This window comes from Trematomus bernacchii, unplaced genomic scaffold (assembly GCF_902827165.1).
Source record: "Trematomus bernacchii unplaced genomic scaffold, fTreBer1.1, whole genome shotgun sequence".
In the NCBI taxonomy this organism is placed as follows: domain Eukaryota; kingdom Metazoa; phylum Chordata; class Actinopteri; order Perciformes; family Nototheniidae; genus Trematomus; species Trematomus bernacchii.
Window position 1 is genome coordinate 6,316,963 of NW_022987656.1, and position 24,504 is coordinate 6,341,466.

A 24,504-nucleotide genomic window follows, 5' to 3' on the forward strand; every position below is an offset into this window, starting at 1 on the left:
ACAGGATAAAGAAAGCTAGCAAAACAAAAACCAGTACGATTACGGCAGTTAGCCAGGCTGGTATATTCTAGTAAAGGTACACAAGGGAGATTGAGAATGTGATAAAATGCAGATAAAAAGAGCTAGTTTTTCACATGCTTTTGTAAATAGATGTTCTCTTAACATAAACATTTAAAATGTACATAATAAAATGCTTGTTACTGATGAATTTCAAGTTCAAGTGTACATTTTAATATCCAATGTATATTGTGGAAGAGGTTTGACCCTTGACATTAAGATAATCTGGCTTTCATAAAAATGTAGTTAAAGAACCTTGTGGTAGGTAGTGTGTGTGTGTGTGTGTGTGTGTGTGTGTGTGTGTGTGTGTGTGTGTGTGTGTGTGTGTGTGTGTGTGTGTGTGTGTGTGTGTGTGTGTGTGTGTGTGTGTGTGTGTGTGTGTGTGTTCACATGGTTCCTGGTGGTGAACTATAATAATCACTGTCACTAATCCGTGGGCTAATCCGCTAGACTACACACAGAGACATACACTTACATTGTACTGTAATTATGTGAGGAATACACACACAGCCCCTTCAATTTATATTAATGGAATGTTTAAATATTTTAGGAAACAGCTAGTCTCGCTCATGCTATCCAAACATGCTATATCTTGATAGTGACATCCATACATAAAACAAGGTGTAAAACATTTATTTACAGGTTTTTTTGGAAGACCTTTGGTCAGAGCTAGGCCTTATATTTCAGTCTTTCAGTCAGTCTTTTCCGAGGGCTAAGAGATATCTTGGTATCTTGGATATAAATTGAATGTTTCTCATGCTCTATAGGCACTGTTTAAACGCCATACGTGCGTATATTAGAGTGTGTTTGTCACACATTATAGTGCAGAGAGCTTTATATACACATTGCACAATCGACCTGGATGTGGAGATCGAGCTAATTAGAGATTCATAACACAGCCCAGCCAAGCCCTGTGTGTGCGTGTGTGCGTGCGTGTGCGTGCGTGCGTGTGTGTGTGTGTGTGTGTGTGTGTGTGTGTGCGTGTGTGTGTGTGTGTGTGTGTCCACCTACCTTGTCATCAGCACTCTCTGCTTCTTCTTCTTGGGTCCAGCTCTGCTCCAAAGGCTGCGGGCTTCCTGCATACACATGAGCAATGAAAAAAATGTAAGCATGAAATATTGTAAAAAAGAAAAAGGATTTATTTGGTTATTTTCCCATAAATCATGTTCTTGTCTCAGTATTCTACAATGTATTCTGGTTTGAAGGCAGGACTGTGTTTATGTGTCCTTGTTAGCACTGTCCTTATTCATATTCAGCCTCTCTTATTCCTACTAAGGATGCAGAGGATGGTGTTGGCCCCTTGCCTGCTGTAACAGCAATAAAACACAGAGGACAAGCTAACGCAGGCTTTATAGACTGTACATGGCTATATGTTTCTGACCTCCTAGAGAAACTGCCATTGGATAACAATAAAAACAAAAAAGAAACATTGAATAGTGTGAGAACTAAAGCAGAATCTCCCTAATCGTATTGCTCTGCCTTTCTCTCTGTGTATAATCTATAAATAGCCCCATTCTCTTAATTCTACTAAAACCAGACAGGCTCAATCTGGGCTAATCCCAGCCGGCTCCAAGTTTCACCTCCAGTCAATAGAGCAGTCAGAGCAGAGCTTAGCATTCGACTATCTGACAAGCAATACAGAACTTTAAACACTATTTACATTCAATTGAGCAGTTATTTAATTACAGTTGATTTAAAAAAGGAAGCTATTAAACAGGACAGTTAAAATAGCACGCTAATAACCAAGAGTCATTTATTGAAACTGGTAGAAATACAGCTAAATCAGTCGTGGTGGACCTGGGTAACTTATTACTAGTCGTGTCAATTTGTTCAAATATGAAAGTAAGTCAATCAAGACAGAGGTTTCTTTTTTAGTTAATTACAACATCTTAGCTTAGTTTAGATTATTTCTGAATGATTGGCATGAATTGGACTTAATTAGCAGACAAGGAACCCTAACCCGTAACTCTAGCCCTAAACCATAAGTCACTTTTGCTATAAAGTGAATGTAAGCAGCTAACATCCCAACTAAATGAATTCCCAATTGAGAAGGCATATCTAAGAAATGAAATGCCGTAGTGAACTTCAATGGTGGAAAGTAACTCAGTACATTTACTCAAATATTGTACTTAATTACTTTTTTAAAATATTTGTACTGTACTGTACTGAGTATTTCCATTTAAAGCTACTTTATACTTCTATTCCGCCACATTTCAGGCAAATATCTTACTTTTTACTCCACTGGGACTTTTACTTGTAATGGAGTACTTTAAGATCATAGAATGTGTACTTTTACTTAAGTAAAGGATCTGAGTACTTCTTCCAACACTGGTGTACTTCAGACCAATGGTGGAAAGGCAGCTCGTCACTGTCATTTGTGCAAACTGATTTTGTTCTATCTTTTAAAAATATTGTTCTGTTCAACACTGTGTGAGCCCTGTTTGCCCTCAAATCACACAATGGAATAACAGGAGGAAGTTGGGTATAAAAAATGCTTTTAATTATTTTTAAAGGTTTACAGATAGATTGCGTACATCCTACTTTTTACTAATCAACTACTTCATCGCAGTATAAATATCTCATTCTTCATTACATGCCTGGTTATTTGGTAAGACTCTCAAACCAAATGTGTGTACGCTTTTAAAGGACGACGGTGTCCTTGTGTGAGAGGTGTTAACTTGGCACAGGCACCTTCAATAAGCCACAGAGGGCAGATGACGTTAAATGAAACTAGGAGAGGTTAATACATTATGATAATGTGTGGCTCTGGTCCAGGGAGAGCAGTTGGGTTTAAAAAGTAGTTTTATGATAAAAGGTGCAGAGCCAAAGACAGTTTGGCTGCTGCAGGGTGGGAATGGGGGACCAATGGAGAGCTCCTCTACTCCACACAGCAGCAGGCGGATAAATGATCTGCTGCTCTGTTCATCTTCCTCTACATCGCACCCTGCTGCCACAAAGCAACCTACATACACTTTATTTCTGTTGAAATGCCTACATGAGCATTTTGGGGTTGAGCATTTGTCCAAGGACGTGCTTACTGCAGGGGGGGATTGAACCACTGACCCTCTGTTTTACCCCCCTGAGCTAATGCTGCCCATAAAAAAGTGCACTATGAGTACTGCCGAGGTGTCCTTGAGCGATGCATTGAACCCCCAACTGCACAGGTGCGCTGCATCCTCTTACTTTCGGCGTGCGCCCCTCATACCAAAATGCAGATTTTCCAGTAAACCTGATTCTAATTCAGATGACACAGTTCACGAGCACATGATAATAATGGGACTCTAATGAATGCTTTTAATGAATGAGGAGAAATGGAATTGCACCAGCAGGTGGTGAGGTTGTCCTGTTCCTGCAGGGAGCACACACACAAAACACAGGGAGCTATTACAGCCCTGCAGCTGGAGGCTTTGGGCAGTAACATGCACTAATGTTACACAATCATTCATGCTCTTTTGCTCAACAGAAATAATCAAACCGTTCAACCCGGCTAGTTTGGATCAGCATCAATGCTTAATGCTGAAATAAGTATGAAATGGTATATGTGTTTTTTAGTTGTAGATTAACTTACATACCTAAAATTGTTTCATTTCAATGATCTGATATCTGTGCATCAGATCCAATCTTTTCAGTCCTCTGACGCCCTGCAGCTTTACCCTGGGCATGTTACGTAACACTAATCATCTTATCTGGCTAATTACTGACCGAGCCCCTGGCCTCACCTCTAAACCTCATACACACCACTTGCCCTGTGTGTGTGTGTGTGTGTGTGTGTGTGTGTGTGTGTGTGTGTGTGTGTGTGTGTGTGTGTGTGTGTGTGTGTGTGTGTGTGTGTGTGTGTGTGTGTGTGTGTGTGTGTGTGTGTGTGTGTGTGTGTGTGTGTGTGTGTGTGTGTGTGTGTGTGTTTGTGTGTGTGTGGGTTTTCCACATGTGACTTAATGCATGATTAATACTGAAGAAAAATAAATCTGTTGTCAGCCGGCTTTTACACTTATACAAGATGTTTGGTTGTGATCCGCATGTATGTGTGTGCGTTTGTTTGGTGTACCTTGTGACCAGGAGGGGCAGTGTCTGAGGTAGAAGCTGACCTCCGGCCTCCTGCCCCCCCACTGCTGGAGCAGATCCAACAGTAAGATCTCCTGAGGGAGAACACGCTCTGAAAGGAGATAGAAGGGGAGGAACGATTAGTAAAGCTATAACATAGTGTGCTTTATTGTGATTCATAATATTTGTATTCATTCATGGTCAAAATTATTTAAACTTGTAAAACACTTCTTAGCCTCAAGCAGGTAACCTTTACTTTTAAAAAAGCCATTCTGCCCCCTATGCCACCAAATAAATGTTGTCTGGGGCCGAAAAACATATTCAATAACAAAGCTTATTTAAGGTTTTATATATAATTATACTTTTTTTTTATTATGATTTTTTTATAATTAAAAATGTTATAACAACTGATTGCAATAATGTCAACATAGCAAACCTAAGAAAAAAAAGGTAACATTTATTCATGCTAAACTTGCACAACTAAACACTTTTCACTAAAACAGTTTTTAGATTTTTTGAATTCCCTTTCAAAGAAGACTCTTTATTTATCACCAAGGAAAGTTCAATTGTTCACTCTGTTATATACCTGTAGTACAGTACACAAATATAAACAGGACCTTTACACATGCGGACTGAATACATATAAACATACTGTAGACCAGGGAACCGTATACGGCCCGCGAGACCATTTGGTACGGCCCTCGAGATCATTTATAAACACACGCAAAAAAGAAAGAAATTAAAGAAATCTAGACCGCAAAAGAATTAAACAAGCGAGTGCCTGTTTTTCCTGGCCAAGGTCAGGGTCCTTGAACACAACACGAGCCTAACGTGTCATCACGTGGTATATGTCTTGTCTGACAGGGGTGCAGTTCTGACGGAGAGCACCAGAACGCCGCTCCGGGCCTTCACAAATGTCAGTACCCATAAGGAGCCGTACACATGCCGCAGTTTCTGCGTGGCTGTGTCTTTAGTTGAAAGCCCAGTGGCGATCTGTTCCTCTGTCATACTGATCATACAGTCAATAACTTTGTTGTTATTAGCATCTGGTTAGCTAGCTATGCTAACGAATATAAGAAGCTTCTACAACCGCGTAAATGTGCAGTGAGGCACATCTTTATATGATCCTTATAGTTATAAAAAAAAAAGAGAATAGAGTAAACAGGTATAAAATACTATATAACATAAAAAAAAGTTGTTATTAATAAACAAGAATAGAGTTTAAAAGGGGAGTGATTTGTAAAATATCCATAAAGAAAAAGAAAATCTGCTTACAGTTCTGTTTCATATGGGTGTTGAGAGATGTATCCATAGATCTCCTAATGTTGCTCTCAAAGTGCACCAGATTGATGCTTTTAACTTCAATATTTAAAAAAAATCTTCATGGGGGAGCATGCACCCGGACCCCCCTAGAGGAGGTTAGGTCCCCCCCCCTCACTTAAATCATGTCCACATGGATAGGAAACTAAATACATTTGCACACATCTTGTGTCCATATCTTTCTGTTGTGGTGGTCATGCCACACCGTGCACGTGCATGCATCGAGTCATGGTAAGATATCTGGACTAAGAGGTTGCTTTTTCTTTGCACAGCATGAAAGAAAGGCCAAATGAATGGGCTGTGATTTTAGTATTTTTAAGCAGAGGTCAATCATTTGTACGGCCCTCGGAGGATGTTGAAAAAATTGAAATGGCCCTTAAGAGGAAAAAGGTTCCCCACCCCTGCTGTAGACAAACAAACACATTCATGTCTTGTTATGGCGAGGTGTTCAGAGCAAACTGAACACTCTGTTTTTGGGCCAATCGGGACTTAAACTGGCAACCCTTCGGTCCCCAAGCCATATGTCCCTATAGACTGAGCACTTAGATTACATTTACAAAAAAGAATATTAGGTTCAACTTAATCTTATTATTGCTTTCAAATATCCTAATACACTTGTGTGCAATTTGTCAACGTTTCAGTGTATGTTAACTGTAGCTCAGTAGAAACAGCTAGATTCTTTGGTAGCAAAAATAAGAATAACACAACAATAAGAAACTCTATTCTTATATGAGTCATGGTTTTTTTGTCATTAAATTATATTTAACTGAGACTTTTATTTTAAGCACCTCTAGATTGTTGGCAATGCCTAGGGAGCTAAAGGACACTTTGACATCTTCTCTCCAGGGTCTGGGAATCGAACCACTAACCCTCTGATTGGCAGACGGCCAAACACCCCTGAGCCACAGCCTTCCTTTGATCTTTTCCTTTAGCTCTACTAACAACACACACATGTACACAAAGACGTGGGCCCTGAGGCATGGCCTCTCATCTCAAAGGCAACAACATTTCACACGCCATATATTATGTGCTGCCTCACAGCCCCCCCCCCCCCCCCAGAAACAGTATAGTGTCAGAGCCATTTATAGCCTGTCTGAGCGCTGCACTGACACACTGTGATGTGATTGAATGAATGTAGGCCAGGCTTTAATGGACACAGTGTCTCTCAGTGTCTGCATGTGATGGACTGCTCTATTCATGTTAATATAGCCATGCAGTTCACAGAACACACTTAGCGCTGTATTGATTCCTCGAGGTGTAGCTGTGGTCTCACTGTTTTATAATCGGCTGCAGAGCGATCCATGTGGCCACACCGAGACAAACTGCCATTAAACTGTCAAATCATTCCAGATGAAATCACGTAAATACCCTTTAACTCAGAAAAGATCTAAAAGATTGTGTAAATTGTATTTATATGAGTAGTAAACAAGATGATGCATTGTGTGTTTAAGCATGTCTGGCTCCTGCAGAACAACAGTCATTATTATCATCATTTAGTGAGGTCATGTTTCATTATATATGTAAACAGTCTGTATAACAAACATAGGGATATGTTTATATATTGACAGACTTCCATAGAATATAATTTATAAATAATCAAACACCTGTCCTTATGCAGTAGGCCTTAAAGACTGTTAAAGTGTGTACAAGTTATTTAATTAGACTGATATGACGTTAATGATTCAATCAGCTCACCTTGAGCAGAAAGCTGATGCTCATGGAAAACCATGTCATTTATGTATGCAATAGTTGATCATCTGCATAATCTTATGTTTACCTTTTTTTTGGTCTTCATCATTCCTTCTTTATTTTAACTGTTTTAAATGTCTTCCAAATGTCATATTTGTACTAGTATCATACTGTAGTGCAGATGGGATGGACTCACCGTGTCCGTTCCATACTTCAGCGAGGTGACACTCCCCCTCTCCGGCTTCTTTACAGTATTCCACAACGTCAATCACTCTGGTTGCCGGAGTAACCGGGACCTCAGTAAGCATCTGCTGGGTGTCATTGAGGTAAACTGTCAGGATCACCTGTAACCAGAAACAAATATGTCAGATGTCATAAAATGGCTTAATGTATATCACCTTTCCACTTCAGGAACATGAGCATAATGGAAGTTCTTCTCACTGATTAGTGATTGGGTTCAAAGAGATCAACTCATTAACTTTGGTTAACCAATCGATCAACATGGTTCCAATATTAACCAGTGATAAGATCAATCACTCCTGTTCCGATCTCAGAAACAGGAAGCAGCCTGGCTGATCACGTTCAGATGGGAGAGGAAAATCAAGGTAAAAAATATAAAGACAGTGACCATCAGCTCAAACAAACCATCTATCAGATCCATAGATACGTAGATACATTAGCAGAGTGTGAATACACAGTGTACCAAGGGAAAATGAAATAAATCCAATCAGAGACAGCCCATGTACAGGAAGGCAACTTGTCTTTGAAAGCACAATATAAACCTGAGCTGAAGAAGATACATTTGATCTAACGTTGATGTGTTAATGCTCATTATTAATCTGGAAACATATTGAAAAAACATTCATGCAAATGAATCACATGACCAAGTTTGACACAAAGTTGCTCCTGTAATAGCAGAACAGATGTTTACCATGGATAGCATGGCATTGAAAAGGCAAAGAAAGCAGAGGAACTGGTTCCTTAGGTTTAGTGAAAACAGAGGAAAGGTATTTTGCCGAACCATGACCCATTTTTCTGAAATTGCACAGAAGCGGGAGATAGCGGAAAGGGTCACCCCCGTAGGAACAGATAGAGCTCGCAGTGTGAATACTACACACTGTAGCACACATTATACAGCAGCTTTGTCAATGCTTTAGCTAAGTGCCGGAAAATTGTCGGACCATATGCTAATAATTCAGAAATCATGTTATAATAAAGTAAAAAAACCTTGGATTTATCTCACCAGATTAAAACTTTATTACAACGCTACACTTGTAATTACTAGTATTTTAAACAGGTGCTTCATCAGGATTAATCACAGATTATTATTGTGATTAACGCAAAAATGTTTATAGATTGACAGCACTAAATGTAATCTTTAAGACATCAAGACAAACATATTGTCAAGTGATTAGAAGGTCATTGAGATAACAGCAGTATGTAACAACACGCAGCCGTCCATCTGACTTAGCAACACATTGATCACAGCTCTGTAATTACCTATCAATAATGGCTTGCATAAACAAGACATGCACATACATAGCCCTAGGACAAAGGTTTATTTCAATTTGATCAAATGAAAAGGTAAATTATCTTATCTTTCCATCCATATTAAATCAGAAAGGTTCCAAAACCCAATGTATATAACTCTTTAGTTAGTTTAGTGTAGATTTATATAATCAAGGGAGTGTAATATTGCCAGAATTAAAAAGATATTGGTTTGGTTTATCATTTTTAACATTTATCAGCTGATCCCCTCTGAAATCGTTCTGTAATCCAATTCTCCGAATTCTGCAGGAAAAAGATTAAAATAGCAATCAGAAAAGGACATCCTGTGTTATCGCCAGTGATGTCATCGCCAATGTCACTGCTGATGTCATGTCAGATAGTCATCGGCATTTCAAGATACATTTAGGGTAATCTGGGATAGGAACACACCGAGGCACACACACACACTGATACACTTTTAATCTCAATGTTCTCTCTCTCTAGCTCTGAAACACACACGCACACGCACACGCACACACACACACACACACACACACACACACACACACACACACACACACACACACACACACACACACACACACACACACACACACACACACACACACACACACACACACACACACACACACACACACACACACACACACACCATCCACTGTCCACATACACAGGCAGACACACAGGAATATATACTGTACAGTACACTAATCCAGAGTATTCTACACACCTGTCCCAGATCATGTGAAGTAATCTCTGCTTGCATGCAGACAGACTGGACAGGGACACATTCACTAAAGCCTGGATTAGACACACACAAACACACATGTAAAAGCAAACAACACACACACACATAAACACACATGCAGACCCTGCAGACACAGCAGGGGTTTTAGCAGACCAGGAACCATTTAAAGTAGGCTAATCATGGCCTCACGAGGGCTGTGATGTTTCTGCTTTACATGGTAGGAAACAGCATTTGTTACACTGAAGGACTGTTGGCAGAGATGAAAGAGTGTTTTATATAATCAAATCACTCAGAGTGCTTTTCTCATTTGAGGCAGATATCAACAGGATACTCATAAATCCGTAGAAAAGCCATCCAAAATATTTGTCATCCAAAATATGCACTATAAATGTAGCACGCACATTCAGTCATTAGAAAAGCATTGCAGAGATATGTTTAATATGTAGCAACTAGTGGTGGCCGGCCCATAGGGGCGCCGCCTCACCTCTTCCCACATTCTAGATTGCCATTAAAAATACATATTATATAGCTGGCAGTGTTTCCCATACATTGATTTATTTGTGGCGGTTTATTTGGTTCTATGACATAAAATAATGGAAATGGAAAATCTCATTGCTTTGTGTAAAGGGAGCCCCCTAACTACCGGGTCATCCTACAAAAATACAACATCACTGCACTATACTTTAAATATAATTGGTATGTTTCACCAATGGGATACTGTTTCATCATGAACTCAAACATATGCTAACTTCCATGCTCGCCTTTGAAAAGATGTCCTCCCTGCACCACTGTTCTTGATCAAAAACCATTTGTGTTCTTGCTCCAGGACATTTCAACAAGTGTACAGGAGCAGCCGTGGAAAGGGGGTTCCTAAATTCCATTAATTAGTTAGTTAATCACAAATTACTTCTCTTACTTCAAACAACTGATAAGAACTGTTCGGCTGTACTATGAAGCACTTTCTATAAACAAGGAATCAGATTCGATCGAATTCCCTCTTGTTAATTAACCATGTATAAAGGTCTTTATCCCAGCAGAAATCAAGCACATTACAAAGGCCAAAGGTCAAAAGTAGGGATGCTCCGATCGCCAATTTTGGGGCCGATCGCCGGAATCAGTATCGGCCGATATTGATCGCCAATCCGATCGAGTGAGCTGGGGCTATGGGGATCTTCCATTTAAAGTGATGTTTAAAACTCAGTTAATGGGGCTCATTCACTGGCGCTTCCACAAACAACAACCAACATAATTATTACATTCAAATGAAGTACATTATTTAAGTTTACATTAACTTTGGATAATAACACGGGAGAAATGAGCGGAAGCGCTCTCTTTTCCTCTCTCCCTCTCTCTCTCTCTCTCTCTCTCTCTCTCTCTCTCTCTCTCCTGACAGCCTGTCAGTATCTCATGCAGCTCACTGATCCAGTAATGAGTGACCTGACAGTGAAGAATAAATATATTTATAACTAGTTTAGCTAGTTCCAGAGGTAGATCAAATAGCTAAGTGTGTTAGGTCTAACTCTTGTGTGTTTTGCTCCGCTCACCGGTCCGTCACAGTGGGCGGAGCTGCAGGATTTCTGCTTCACACACGTTGCATACCGCTATTTTATTGTCATTTTTGGACACCTTAAAATACTGCCAGACTGGTGAAGCCATTTTGGCGAGCTTGTTTTGCCGCGCACAGAGAAAAGTGTCATGTATTTTACGTCATGCGATCGGCTCTCGCGATCGGCATTTTTAGAGAGCACCGATTGATCGGCAGAGAGTGAGTATCGGCCTATATCGATCGGCGGCCGATCGATCGGAGCATCCCTAGTCAAAAGCAAGCCGGATGTATCACTTGTTGGCTACTCTACCATTACCATTATACTGTAGATGTGCATACTAACTATGATAACACTGAAGTTGTCTATTTCTATGCATGTGTAATAGTGCTTAAGAGACACAACATAACATCGTAAAATTGGAATTTAACTATGTTACATCATTAGCAGTGAATGTTCATTATATAAAAGCCTTTATGAATGATAGAATTGTGAATTAGAAATTAAGTTATAGGTGCATTATAGTTTCAAACATTGTATGTTTAAACATAATGAAATCCCCAAGAAGGTTCACTTCAGTGAATTATCAGTGAACAGGCCTCACAAAAACGCACACCCACACAGAAGCAGATTGAGTTGTAGTTCCTAAATTGCCACTGGTGCCGAATAGACTGACTCCGGCTATTTTAGGCATTAGAGACGGAGAAAGAGATAGTCAGAGGAAGAGGGTGAGACTCCATGTCGGCAAGAGTGACAAACAGCTTTCCCTGTTAGTGTGTCTGCTGCTAACAAACCACATCAATGCTCATTTTATTAGTGACTGCAGGGCATTTCAACACCGCGTACTCATTTAAGGGGATGGTGGCAACATGGAACAGAGGTTGGCATGGCAGAAAGCCAGCCTGGAACTTAGCAACAGGAACTGTCAATGAAATGCTAATTAGATTTATTGTGTTGGTTAAAAGTGATTATACATATTCAGATTTAGAATTTTTAGAACCAGAATACTGTATTCATCACAGGGGGGTTATTGTGTTTTATGACGGTTGCCTCATTTTAGAACAAAATAAACAAACATTTAAATTTAAAATAAAATATAATTCACACAAAAGGTTATTAAAAATATGCAAAATAAATCAAACAATCAAAACCTCACTATTGCAATAATCCTTTTTTTGTTATATAAATAAATGTATTTAACTAAAATAAGAGCAAAGCTATTGTGTCTCACTCACCGATGGTTCGGTTTTCTTGGTTGTGAGCTTCTTCTTCTTCGTCTGTTTCCTGCATTGGCCTAGTTTGAGTTTCTTAGTTACAAACACAAGTCGCTCCAACAGGAACCCAAAGAAACGCTTCATCAGAAAACCATCAGCCCAAAACACACACACTGTGTGTATGCATGTGTGTGTTCAGTTATAAAATAGTTAGTGGTGTCAGATGGAATAAGTGGGGTCCTGGTAGGAGAAAGTGAGTTTGAGTGTGTGTGCAAAGAGGGTGTCAGTGAGGGAGGGAGTCGCCTTTCAGTAAATAGGAGGAGAGGATGTTTGGAGATAAGATAGGGAATCTGGACACTTGAAATGCCTGTTAGTGGAATTACACCATGATATTAGGCGGATATTGTTTTTTATTTGAAGTGTCACCTTGCTCAAATGGGAATTGGTCAAGGCAAATTCAACTGAGGAAGTTTATGGCAGTCTACCAATGGAAAAGTTTAGTTTCTCATGATGGTGTTCATCCTAAGAATATAACTGTAAATAGTTTCATTCTTTTTTCATTGCGTTTTAGTGATACAAAAAGTGATGAACCACTCAAAATACTTATCCAGGAAGATTAATCTAACGATTGAGATGCTCTTTAAATTAGATCATCTCACATAAGTGTCTTTGTATTCTGTGTTCATGCCCAAATGTTTACTTGCCAAAAAAAGATAATTATATATTTTCAGCTGCAAAGAAGCCAACTCATCAAGTCTAACCTAATTTGAATATTGAAAATATTCGAGTGTCTTGAAACTTTCTTGCCTCACACCAAATGTCCACATATTCCATTAACTTAATACAGTTAAATATATCATAAAATAGCCTTCACGTCAACAGATAGAAACTAACGTCTTCATCTTAGTTTAAGCCCGTACATTCTTTTGACCAGTCTTAAAAGACTCCCAGACGCACCCAGGCCATAACTTTTTTAGCTTTGAGTCAAGCAGAGTTGGAGCCGGCGGGGTCACTTAGGGTCAACTCTGACGCATTCAGTGACAAGATCATTTACACCTATAGCATATTGAGGTTATTTGTTTAACGGCCACATATAAACTAATATGTTATGCTATATGTTTTATTTGAATGTAAAAATGTCATATTTATGCCTGATGAATGTATTGCAGGAAACGTAAGCAGAACATCTTATTCATTTTTAACTGTGCTTTAACTGTATAATTTTACATTAGCTAAGGAAATAGTACGAAAAGAACAAGAATAATTTGTAATACACACATTACACGCCAGTAATGAATGGACTTAGGAATGTATCTTAAAAAATTATCATGAAAATATTGCAACATTATATTATATTATAAATGTTCTCCTTTTTGAAATAAATGTATTATGCATGATCCTCGTTTATTAAAGACATAATAATTGTAATATTCTTAATTTCAACACAAGTATCAGTATTTATATTATGTTACAAAAATAAATATTGGTGTGGATTGAAGCTGTCCAGAAGCTTGAGGGGAGAGATTAGAGAGGCTACACTGATATACTGCAGCATGACTGCACCGTCACACACACACACACACACACACACAGAAAGGACACAGAAGGTTTATTGGCAGAAGAGCTGCCTCGCACAGACAAACACACAAGGTCACATGATTGCTGCATGTGCTCTAAACAGACTATTCCTCTATTGGAATTGACAAAAAGTCAGTGGACAGTGCACAGGAAACAGGATGTACAGGAGAGGTGAAGTGAGACATACACAGTATCATCATTACCATGAATATCTGTCTAGCATTACATTCAAATGTCCTGTATACTTACAAAACAAATACCTTAACACACCACCAATAAAAACAAATGTATTATCAGTTACCACTAAGCCTTTACTTCAAACATATCACTACTATAAAATTAATTTCATTAGACACTTTAGGGTGGGTTTAAATTATCATTCAAACAAAACAGTTATTTGTATTATTTCAGAGACGCTGTGTTGTGTTATAAATGGTTGAGGTACACACTACTTGACCGCCATGTTTATTCTTACAGCACTCAGGAAAGTATGTGTGTGTGTGATGTGTGCAGGAACTGAGATTGTTATTAACAAAATGTTCTTCCAAGTTCTTCAAAAGAACAGTACTGTACTTCCACCCACTGCAGACAATACAATAACATAGTGTAACAGAGATAAAGATTCACACACACACAAACAGACACACTCATCAACTTCAACTGCAAAATCAGTCAAATCATAATAAGATATTATTGTTTAGCTGACCTTATTTATACAGTGGCCGTGTGTCTTGCCAAGACTAAGAGAGTTGAAAAGGTTACTTGGCATGAGACTTTGATCATCAGCTGTCACCAGAAGGGACAACTGTATGAAGAGCTGTAGGTTCTGTTCCAGAAAACTTCAATCCAAAGCCAATGTTGTACATGGGTACATGTACAGTACATGAAACAGGGCAAATAACAAAAAGAAAAGCCGTGGAACAGAGGCTCTCAACAGTAAGGTGTGCATTTCACTGCATGTGTCGGGATAAGGATGGTCTTTTTCTTTTTCAATTCACTATCATTATTTCCTATTTCTGGTTTAAGCAGCCTTTAACACACACCATTTTCCTTAAGTTGCGGGCTAAAGTCATAGTTACAAAAGAGGTGAGTCAATAATATTAAAGGTCCAGGAGATTGCTGAATTAAAATTAAAGGTGCCCTTATGCTTTTTTTTCCGACTCAGGGGCACACACAATGGCTCAACATTTGATATATTTAACATTTCAAAGAAATCAATAATTAATGTGTGAGTGTTGATTTTTGTATAGCTATATTTGTAACTGATTAGAGATTGGTAAGGGACTTTTGATAGGTTGTTCTGTAGACGAATATAGTAGAAAACGTAAAAAGGACAGAAGGGACTGACAGACATACAAAGTAGGAGTTACTGTAGGTTGTTCCTTTCTCAATGAGCTTGAAGCTCGTACTTCACCGGTCACATGCAGTTCCTATAGAGATGGCCCTCATTGATCTCTGTTTATGGGTGAGTGTGTTTGGGTGTGGGCAGCAGTCGGAGCTGGGGTGTCTGAAATAAATCACCTTCAGCTGTTACTGTTCCACTGTGCTCTGACACACACACACACACACACACACACACACACACACCACACACACCACACACACACACACACACACACACACCCCACACACACACACACACACACACTACACACACCACACACACCACACACACACACACACACCACACACACACACCACACACCACACACACACACACACACACACACACACACACACACACACACTCACTCACTGCATGGGAAAGTTAGTGTTACTTAACGATTTCGACTCATCTCTCGACTCATGCTTGTTGTGATTCATAAGCTTTACTTATGTGCTTTAAACTTTAAGTCCTAAAATATATGTACTTGTTTTTTCACAGTCACTCTGTTGTCCGAGAGATATACCACAGTGGTATCATTTTGTCAATAATTATAGTGATTTATTTAAACCAGTATTTCATTAAATCTCATCACTGTCCATAAAATCACAGGCCAGTTCCAAAAGGAAACTTGTAATGCAGTAAAGACTAATCAGTCTGTCTTCAATGAGTGCTACTACATCCCTCATTCCATTTTAGGCCTGTTAATCCCTACAGTTTATAAGCAGGTGTTACTTGAAGCTGCTTCACTGGTAAGGACAGAGCTATTTTCTCCTCAGCGTGTAATACTTTCCAAATTGTGGTTGAGGCACTGGCTCAGAAAAGGATGTCTTTCCCCTACCCCCGCACTAACTGCTCTACCATCCCACGATACATCATTAACTAGTGAGCAGATCATTGTTAGGTTGATGTCTGATACATTAAATTAGAAATATGTGGGTGTCAAACAGTGGCTCTGGTTGTAGAAAAAGCTCCTTATATTCGTTAGCATAGCTAGCTAACCAGATACTAACAGCAATAATCCCCGGTACCGCTCTCTCTCTTTCTCGCTTGCTCAAACAAAATGCGCTCGTCCCACTTACGACCTGTCGACACGGCGGCGTGCGTTGAAGCTTCAACGCTTCTGCCCATTCACTTTGAATGGGGTGACGTCACGCTTTGCCGAACTGTTCCGTCGCTTCGCTTTGCTCGCGTTGCTCGCTTCAAAAGTTGAGAAAAGTTCAACTTTTGAAGCGTTGACGGAAGCGTCAGCCAATCAAATCATATGCCAGTACAAGCGTCAAACCGTGTGCTTGTGTGTCCGGGGCGGGAGATTCATGTGATTGGTTGTTGGTCGAGTTTCAGACATGCCCGCCGGCAAGCTTCAACGCACACTGCCGTGTGGACGCTGCGATACACACACACAGCCGAGCTTGAATGACACACAAAGACCCAGAAGTACTTGTACTGTAATGTATACTATACTGGCGTTATTGTATGATCAGTATGTCAGATGAACAGATCGCCACTGGGCTTACAACTAAAGACACAGCCACGCAAAAACTGCGGCATTTGTACAGCTCCTTAAGGCCCTGACACACCAAGCAATCACCAGAGAACTCGCCGACGCCGACTGTTGCGTCGCCGTGTTCTCCTGCGTCTTGGCCATGTGTCGTACTGGAACACACCGCAAAGACTTCAGCCGAGCACGTACGAACTGCGCATGGTAGGTAGTGTGTATTCGTCATTCAAAAGAGGCAACAACCGGAAGACAGAGAAGAAGAACAGACTGCGTGATCTAAACAAACAACAAATAGCGTGTGCGTTCCATTTTCACTCTCGTCCATCGAATTCATTTTTCGTGCGGTACTGGAGCTATCAGCCATTGGAGTGTTGCTTGTGGAAGACATTCTCAAGCAACCGTTTTGCTTCTCATGCACTGATTCGCTAGCTGAACAGCCAATCAGAGTGATTTCTTTGTCCGACTGCCTGTGGCCGACGCTCGGTCGATTCAACATGTTGAATCGACCGTGCGTCGGCCATGAAAGGCCAAATAAGGCGTGTCACAGCTGACGGTGCGGGACACACCAAATTGAGTTTGGGCGACAGGGCACGCTTCGTTGTCCGACTAAAGAAAACGGCCGATTTCGGCCTGGTGTGTCAGGGCCTTTATGCATACTGCAATTTTTGAAGTGCTGGAGCCGCGTTCCGGTGCGTTCCGGCAGCACTACACCACTGTCAGACGAGACATATACCACGTGATGACACGTTAGGCTCGTGTTGTGTTCAAGGAACCTGACCTTGGCCAGGAAAAACAGACACTCGGTTGTTTAATTATTTTGCGGTCTAGATTTCTTTAAAAAAATGTTTTGCGTGTGTTTATAAATTACCTTGAGGGCCGTATCAAATGGAGGTTCCCCACCCCTGCTTTAAAGGTTAGGCAAAATCGGCAGATCTTGGAGACTAGGGATGCATACCGGTTCCCGGTATTACCGAAATACCGGTTACTGGTGGCTACGGTATATCGTACCGAAATCAGATCCGGTTTTCGATACTTTTTTTTTTTTTTTTTTTTAAAGTGAGGCATAATATCCTTAAACTTGTGCCCAAACCGTAGGAATTACGATGTCAATTTTGCAGTGAAACTCCGCAACCAAGTCACTTTTGAAAATCTAAAGTGTGGCTGCATATGACTGCCAGTCTGAATGGTGGGGTCTGTAACCACTGCCAGTCTGAATGGTGGGGTCTGTAACCACTGCAAGAAGTTTATTTCTGGGAAAGGTAGCAACACATCCAATCTCCAACCAATGCTGTCTCGTATGGCAACCAAGTACCTTTGTGTTCAGGGAAGCAGCGTGCCAAGCGAGAGAGTGTTCAGTTTAGCAGGTGATATCCTACGCTGCGAAAGGGCCCGTTTGGATCCAGAGAGAGCAGATATGCTCATCTTCTTGAAGATGAATGCACAAAACTGAACTGTGATGGGATTTGTTTTCTTTCATCAGGCAAATGTTGATTTTAAGGATGCTATTTGTTTTATGTGCAATGCCGAGATCTCATGATCCTTTATGTGTTCTCTGGTCAGTCGAATCTCAGGTTGAATATTAATTACACTGGTGCTATTTTATTTTTCCATTGACAAGATGTACTATTCCCGCCTGATGGTTGTTATAAATGATATTGCAGAATCAGTTTTCTTCATAGATAATGTGTTTTTCATTGTTTGTTCAGTACTAAAAGGTCCAAGTCCCACAATTGAATTTAATATTCATTTGACATGTTAACTATATAATAAAGCGCTTCATGGGAGTAATTGCGGGATGATAACATGTTTCCCTTATGCAACATGAAAGTATCACGATATGTATCGGTTGAGTATCGGTATCGTTCAGTGGTATCGGTATCGGTATCGTAAAAAAGTCAACGATATGCATCCCTATTGGAGACTATGTAAATATTTTGTATAGTCAACACACGAAAATGTGGCACAGCATGTATAAGTAAGCTACACCAGACCATGTCTTTATGAACTTCTATATAAAAGTTAAATGGAAAACAAGCATCAGTTGAGATATAATTCAGTCTGTACCAAAGCGGTGGATAAGCCACTGGCAGACAGGCCAACATCCACAAAGCTAAGAGTCAGTCAATACAGTTTCAGCAGTCTGAATCAAAAGTACACTTTCTGATAGCAGCTTTAGGCAAATACTTTCACAGGGGGAAGTGAAAGTCGTAAAAATGTAAACACTAAATGGACAATGGTAGAAGCTAAAAGCCAGTACCATTTAGAAAAAAGGATAAAGTAAGGTCTGAACCAGGAAGAACATTGAGGCTGGGTCAATGGTCGAGGTTGACGTGTTCTCTGCCTCTTTCTCTGTGTGTCTGTCTCTCTTCTCTCTCTCTCTCTCTCTACTTCCCTCGTGTAAACAAATCCCTATATCTTCAGTGCATTGTCTGAAGCTGACAGCAGCCACAAAGCAGTGTAGTGTTTTCACTGTGTATATGGGGGGGATGAAGAGAGTGGAAGATTGAGAGAGGAAGGACAGGAAGTATGGAAACAGGAATACTGATTTTGCTGTTGGATCGTAGGTAGAAACTCTCTTAGTTGTCAAGGGGATAAGACGAGTTGTTTACAATAAACTTTTCTGTACCATCTATTTTTTAAACAATTTTAACATTTTAAATACTGCATACTATTTTTTGATTTGTTTAACATTATGGCATAGCACCCCCAAGAAATGTATGTCTTATTTTTCTTTTATGTGTGAAATTCATAATTTGAAAAAGGATTGATTCGAAAATAATATGCTACAGTACAGTACAAGTAGCCTACTTCTGGGTCTCTGTGTTTCATTCAAGCTCTGCTCTGTGTGTGTGTGTGGCACGACTCACGAGCCATTTTGTGTGCGTGCGCGAGCGAGCGAGAGAGCACGCACCAGTACCGGAGATCGTTGTGGTTAGCATCTGGTGCTAGCTACGCTAACGGATATAAGGAGCTTTTTCAACAACAAGGTGGAGGGAGAACTCTCTCCTGTCAGACTGAGAGTCTCAGATAACCTCAGCTCAGGTGAAGTAAAGGACTCTCTCAGTGTTTAGATAGTTCACTTTAGTCTAAGTTATCTCAGTGGGTCTCAAAACGGTTTGGTCACGATTAATGTAAATAAGTATTTCTGAGGCACACGTTTATATGATCAATAGGCGCGTTCACACCAAGTACTTTGCCGTATTTAGTGCCGGCACTTATTACCCCAGGACATTTAGTACAGATCGCGTTCACACCGGAATAAATTCCCTGAGGGAAGATTACGCAAATGAGCCGCTGACGTCACTTCGTCTTCTTCTGCTTTGGGTTTACTGGCAGGCCGCAAACAACTTCACGGTGTATACTGCCACCCGGAGTCCCCGGCCGGAAGTCCCCGGAGTGGGGACTGGCTTCAGTAGAAGCTGCTGGGAGTCCCAGCAGCTTCTACTGAAGCCAGTCCCCAACTCCAGAAAGCCGACACCTCCTCATCTCCACCGCTCCCATGTTTTATTTTGTGTTGCCATAAGTTAGTCTCTCTGCGTTTGTGCGCTGGGCGAATGCTAATGCTAATAATGCTAATGCGAGGATAATAAAATGGCGGCTCTACAAAACATTTCAGAGTTGTACGGGGCGTGGTTTGCAATTCGCCCAGCCAATCAGAACTGGGGCACTTTTTTCCCCCCAGGAAAGTACCATCTCTCAGCAGGCACTAAAAATGGGGGTAAAAGTTCCCGAGATGAAGTGCTCTTTTTGGTGTGGACATAAGGGGTACTAACGGAACTAAACGCGAAAAGTACGGTGAGAAGTATTCCGGTGTGAACGCGGCTATTATAGGTATAAAAAAATAAGAGCATAAATGAAAAACAGGTATGAAATACTATGACAGTAAAACAAGAATTCAGTTTAAAAGGGGAGTGATTTGTAAAATATCCATAAAGAAATAGAAAATCGGTTTACAGTTCTGTTTTCCTATGGGTGTTGAGAGAGGGTATCCATAGATCTCTTCATTTTGCTGTCAAAGTGCACCAGATTGATGCACTTCATTTCAATATTTAAAAAGAAAATCTGCCCCCGGACCCACCTAGAGGATTGTTAGGTCTACCCCCCACTTGTAAAAAGAATAGCACTTTACCCCTGCTTATGCCGTGAGCTGATTATCGAGCCTTACTTGTAACAGTCGTGTTTGTACTGTGTATGTGCGTGTGGGGAAGTGTTGCAGTAGAAAATTCAACTGTAGCGCCCGGGACATTATGGGGGGAACCCTACATGTTTGAGCACCCTCTATGAAACGTCAAGCTACCCCACAGCATCCCCAAAAGAAAATATCTGGCGCCGCCACTGATCATAACTACTGTCAATATTCTAACAGCAGTGTCAAAGTTTAGGACATTGAAACCTAATTGGCAATGGTTTTTCTGATTGCTCCAAATGAACCAACCAGAATAATAGACAACTGTTGTAATTTGTAAATACCATATTAACATCTATCTAAATAAGGGTGGTGTTGTTTTAAAATATTTCATAAAACAATATTCATCCATCCTTTGGACCCTTTAAACCACAAACGAGGCTCCCTCCATTGCCCATTGAAGGATTATTAATGGAAAGCCCAAAACACACTCCAGTAGGTTTAGGGTCAATGGTTACCGTCTTCAAAGGAGACCGCAGAACTTCCGGTTTTTGTACTGTTAAAATTTGAGCCAGTCAATGAATAGTTCAAGGGATTAGTTTTGTTGAAATTGTTGTAATGATTGAAAAACATTTAATAAACTACCTTTTATAATAGATAATAGTTTGTAAAAGTTGCACACGCCCTGCTTTCTTGTCTGTTATTTTGGGAATTGTTGAAGTGAAAACAAGCCGATGGTTAAAGGTGGGGTAGGTCAATTTGAGAAACCGGCTCGAGATCGCTAGAATTTGAAAATACACAACCCGGAGAAAATCTGCCACTTCCTTATAGAGCCCCTCCTCCAACACACACGAACGCGCACATGACCAATGAGGGCACGAGATAAGTTTGTGCACAGATGGAAGGCTGACAGGCAGGTAGGCCATCCAGTTATTTTAGCCGGGCCGGCTAAAATGATTGGTCGTGCTTTTTACAGTACTACGGCTTCCACAGATGACACTTTTTTTATGGATATTTTGTCAAAGCACTTAAGATATTCATTGCTATCGGGATGTTAAGAGCATTCCATGGAATATAACAAAAGTGTATCTCGAGCCGGTTTCTCAAACTTACCTACCCCACCTTTAAAGCTATTAAAAAAATGGTCTTAATATTAAAAAACTGCAACACTTAGAGGCTCTTACATGTATTTGTAAGCAATTAAAAGCATGAATATTTACTTTTGAATATTTACTTTTACTTTTAAGTACATTTAGATTTAGCTGACAATAATCTGTACTTCTACCAAAGTAGCATTATGAATCCTGGACTTTCACTTGTAATAGAATACTTTCAAACCAAAGTATTTGTACTTTTACTTAAGTGAAGGTTCTTAGTTATTCTTCCACCTCTGAATTTAAGTCATTAGCATGGATTATGAGGCACATGTTAGCCATGAAGAAACATTTAAAGATATAAATCACATCAAAGAAAACTCACCGGTAACATTCCTGCTGTTAGTCCTCCTGTCCCGTTAGAAAAATAACACTCTCCTCCGGGTTTCCCGCCTCCTATCCTCCTCTCTTCTTCTTGTGAACTTTTTCTGTCTTCTTCTTTGGTATTCCATACATCCAAATCTGTCTTCTTCGTCTCTTTTCTCCAGACAAATATCCAGATGCTCAGAAAACTAACGCTCGAGCTCCTTTCCTCTTCCAATCCCTCCCTCTTCCTTCCTCTCTTTCTTTCTCACACACACACACACACACACACACATACACACACACACTTACACACACAGACTGAGTTAGTTAGTTTAACTCAAGGACAGGAAGTCAAACTGTGTGTGAGAAAGCTGGAAACATCAGTAGTAGTTTCATCATCAGAATGGCAGTGGTTTCTCCGGACAGCAAGCGGTGCTCCGGTGTTGGTGTGCGGGGTGAACTGGGTCACCGTCCCGATCAGCCCTCCCATCTGCCCCCCGGTCACCTCCTCCTCCTCAACCTCGCGATATATAGCCTCCAGGTTCAATTAAACATGTAGCAAATAGTTGGTGGAATAATCACAACAATTTCAATCAATACTATTTTCCAAATGTTTTTATTAATGATATGTTTGAGTGACAGCGCCCTCTGTCGGCAGTGTGTGCAACAACCATGCTTTTCTACAATGATTGTATTCGAAGGTTTGAAAGTTTTATTGTCATATGCACAATAGCCACAATGTAGTTGTTGGCCATACAAATCATAAAACATATATCTTAGGATATAAAAAAGACATAAGGAAGTAAAGGAGTACAATAAAAATGAGTGCAAGTAATACAATGGAGAAATTAAAATTCAAAAATAAGTAAACTATTAGCAAATGATGCATACAATTAGGTTATAGATGAAACTGAATGTTAAATGTAATACTGTACAGTAGAATAAATACTGTATACCAGACTGCAAACATGACAAGTTCCTGGTAAAGGTCCTCTATTCAAAATCTTTAGTACAAACATTGTCATAAGAATACACCTTAGAAAAGTACTTTTGTGTGTAAAAGCTCATTTCCAAATCATATATATACCTGGATTAAAATAATCACTTTATCTACAATTGCTGGTTATATTTACCTATAATTATTATTTCTTATTATTTATATTTATAAATTGATTTATATTTTGGATTAGCGATTATTCAGAATTTGTTAAGTAACTTAAGCTGTCCGAATGTTGTGGAATAGAAGTATAAAGTACCATAAAATGTTATTACTCAGTTCACAATGTAAAAAAAGTACACTAATATACACTATTACATTGCTCCATTTGAAAAATAAAAAAGTTTATAAAAGATGGCAGTGTGTTGACTCATCAGGACAGGCACACATGCGCGTGTACACACACACACACACACACACACACACACACACACAACACAGTGGGGTGTATTTTAAAGAGAGCTTAGAGATGTTCAGCAGATTATCACAGAGCTGTCCTCTGCTGCCAAGGATGCTCTGTGTGTGTGTGTGTGTGTGTGTGTGTGTGTGTGTGTGTGTGTGTGTGTGGTGTGTGTGTGTGTGTGGTGTGTGTGTGTGTGTGTGGGTGTGTGTGTGTGTGCTTGCATGTGTGTGGTGTGTGTGCTGTGTGTGGTGTCGTGTGTGTGTGTGTGTGTGTGTGTGTGTGTGTGTGTGTGTGTGTGTGTGTGTGTGTGTTCTGAATGATAAAGTGACTTGTACAAACCATAATAATATAGAACATTAGTTACAGTTTAGTACTAACTTTGCTAACTTTTGTTAAATATCCCTTCTGCAGGACTTTATCACTGTTGTTGAAATGTGTTCAACCTTGAGAACAGAAATGGGTTCACGACATCCCTGAGAAATATTTAAAGGATGGATAAAGTGTTCTTTTTACATTTGAACCAAAGTGCAAATTGCAGTTTATGCAAATTGCTCAATTATAAAGTTCAAGATGTTACTGGCATCTACTGTCCAGAGAAGCGAAAAACACTCTGGAAACATGGAGGTGTCTGAACTTGACATCTACAAGAAGTGTCAGTGCTCAGGAGGAGAGGGAATATTATTTTATTTCTTCAAATAAATAATAAGGTACTCATACGAAAAGTTGCTGTACATGAAGTGGTGTATTTTATCTATCAAGTATATATCTATCTATCTATTAATTGAACAAAAATGATGTTTTGGCTTATGTTGGCCACTTTATAATTATGCTACTTTTTTATTTGTACCTTTGGTGTGCATGTGATTTCTATTTTATAAACATGTGCTTGACTTTTCATGTAATATGTTACTCTACTATTTAGATTTCTCCTTG

At 39.9% G+C, this 24,504-nt stretch overlaps 1 protein-coding gene across 2 annotated transcripts in view; it reads right to left on the reverse strand.

The window, feature by feature from the left end:
- Positions 1–22,399, reverse strand: part of LOC117486794 (apoptosis-stimulating of p53 protein 1-like) — a 72,607-nt gene extending 50,208 nt beyond the window's left edge. Inside the window, exons 1-4 of one of the 2 annotated variants that reach the window (XM_034135345.1) lie at positions 22,191–22,399; positions 7,304–7,451; positions 4,103–4,210; positions 1,069–1,133 (exon numbers count right to left, since the gene is read on the reverse strand). In XM_034135345.1, coding sequence (XP_033991236.1) covers positions 1,069–1,133; positions 4,103–4,210; positions 7,304–7,451; positions 22,191–22,199 — 330 coding nt within the window. In that variant the 5' untranslated portion in view covers positions 22,200–22,399. Of the gene's footprint in view, positions 1–1,068; positions 1,134–4,102; positions 4,211–7,303; positions 7,452–9,346; positions 9,413–22,190 lie in introns of those variants that run through there. The other variant, XM_034135344.1, reaches the window with a different exon arrangement.
- Between the last annotated feature and the right edge of the window lie 2,105 nt (positions 22,400–24,504).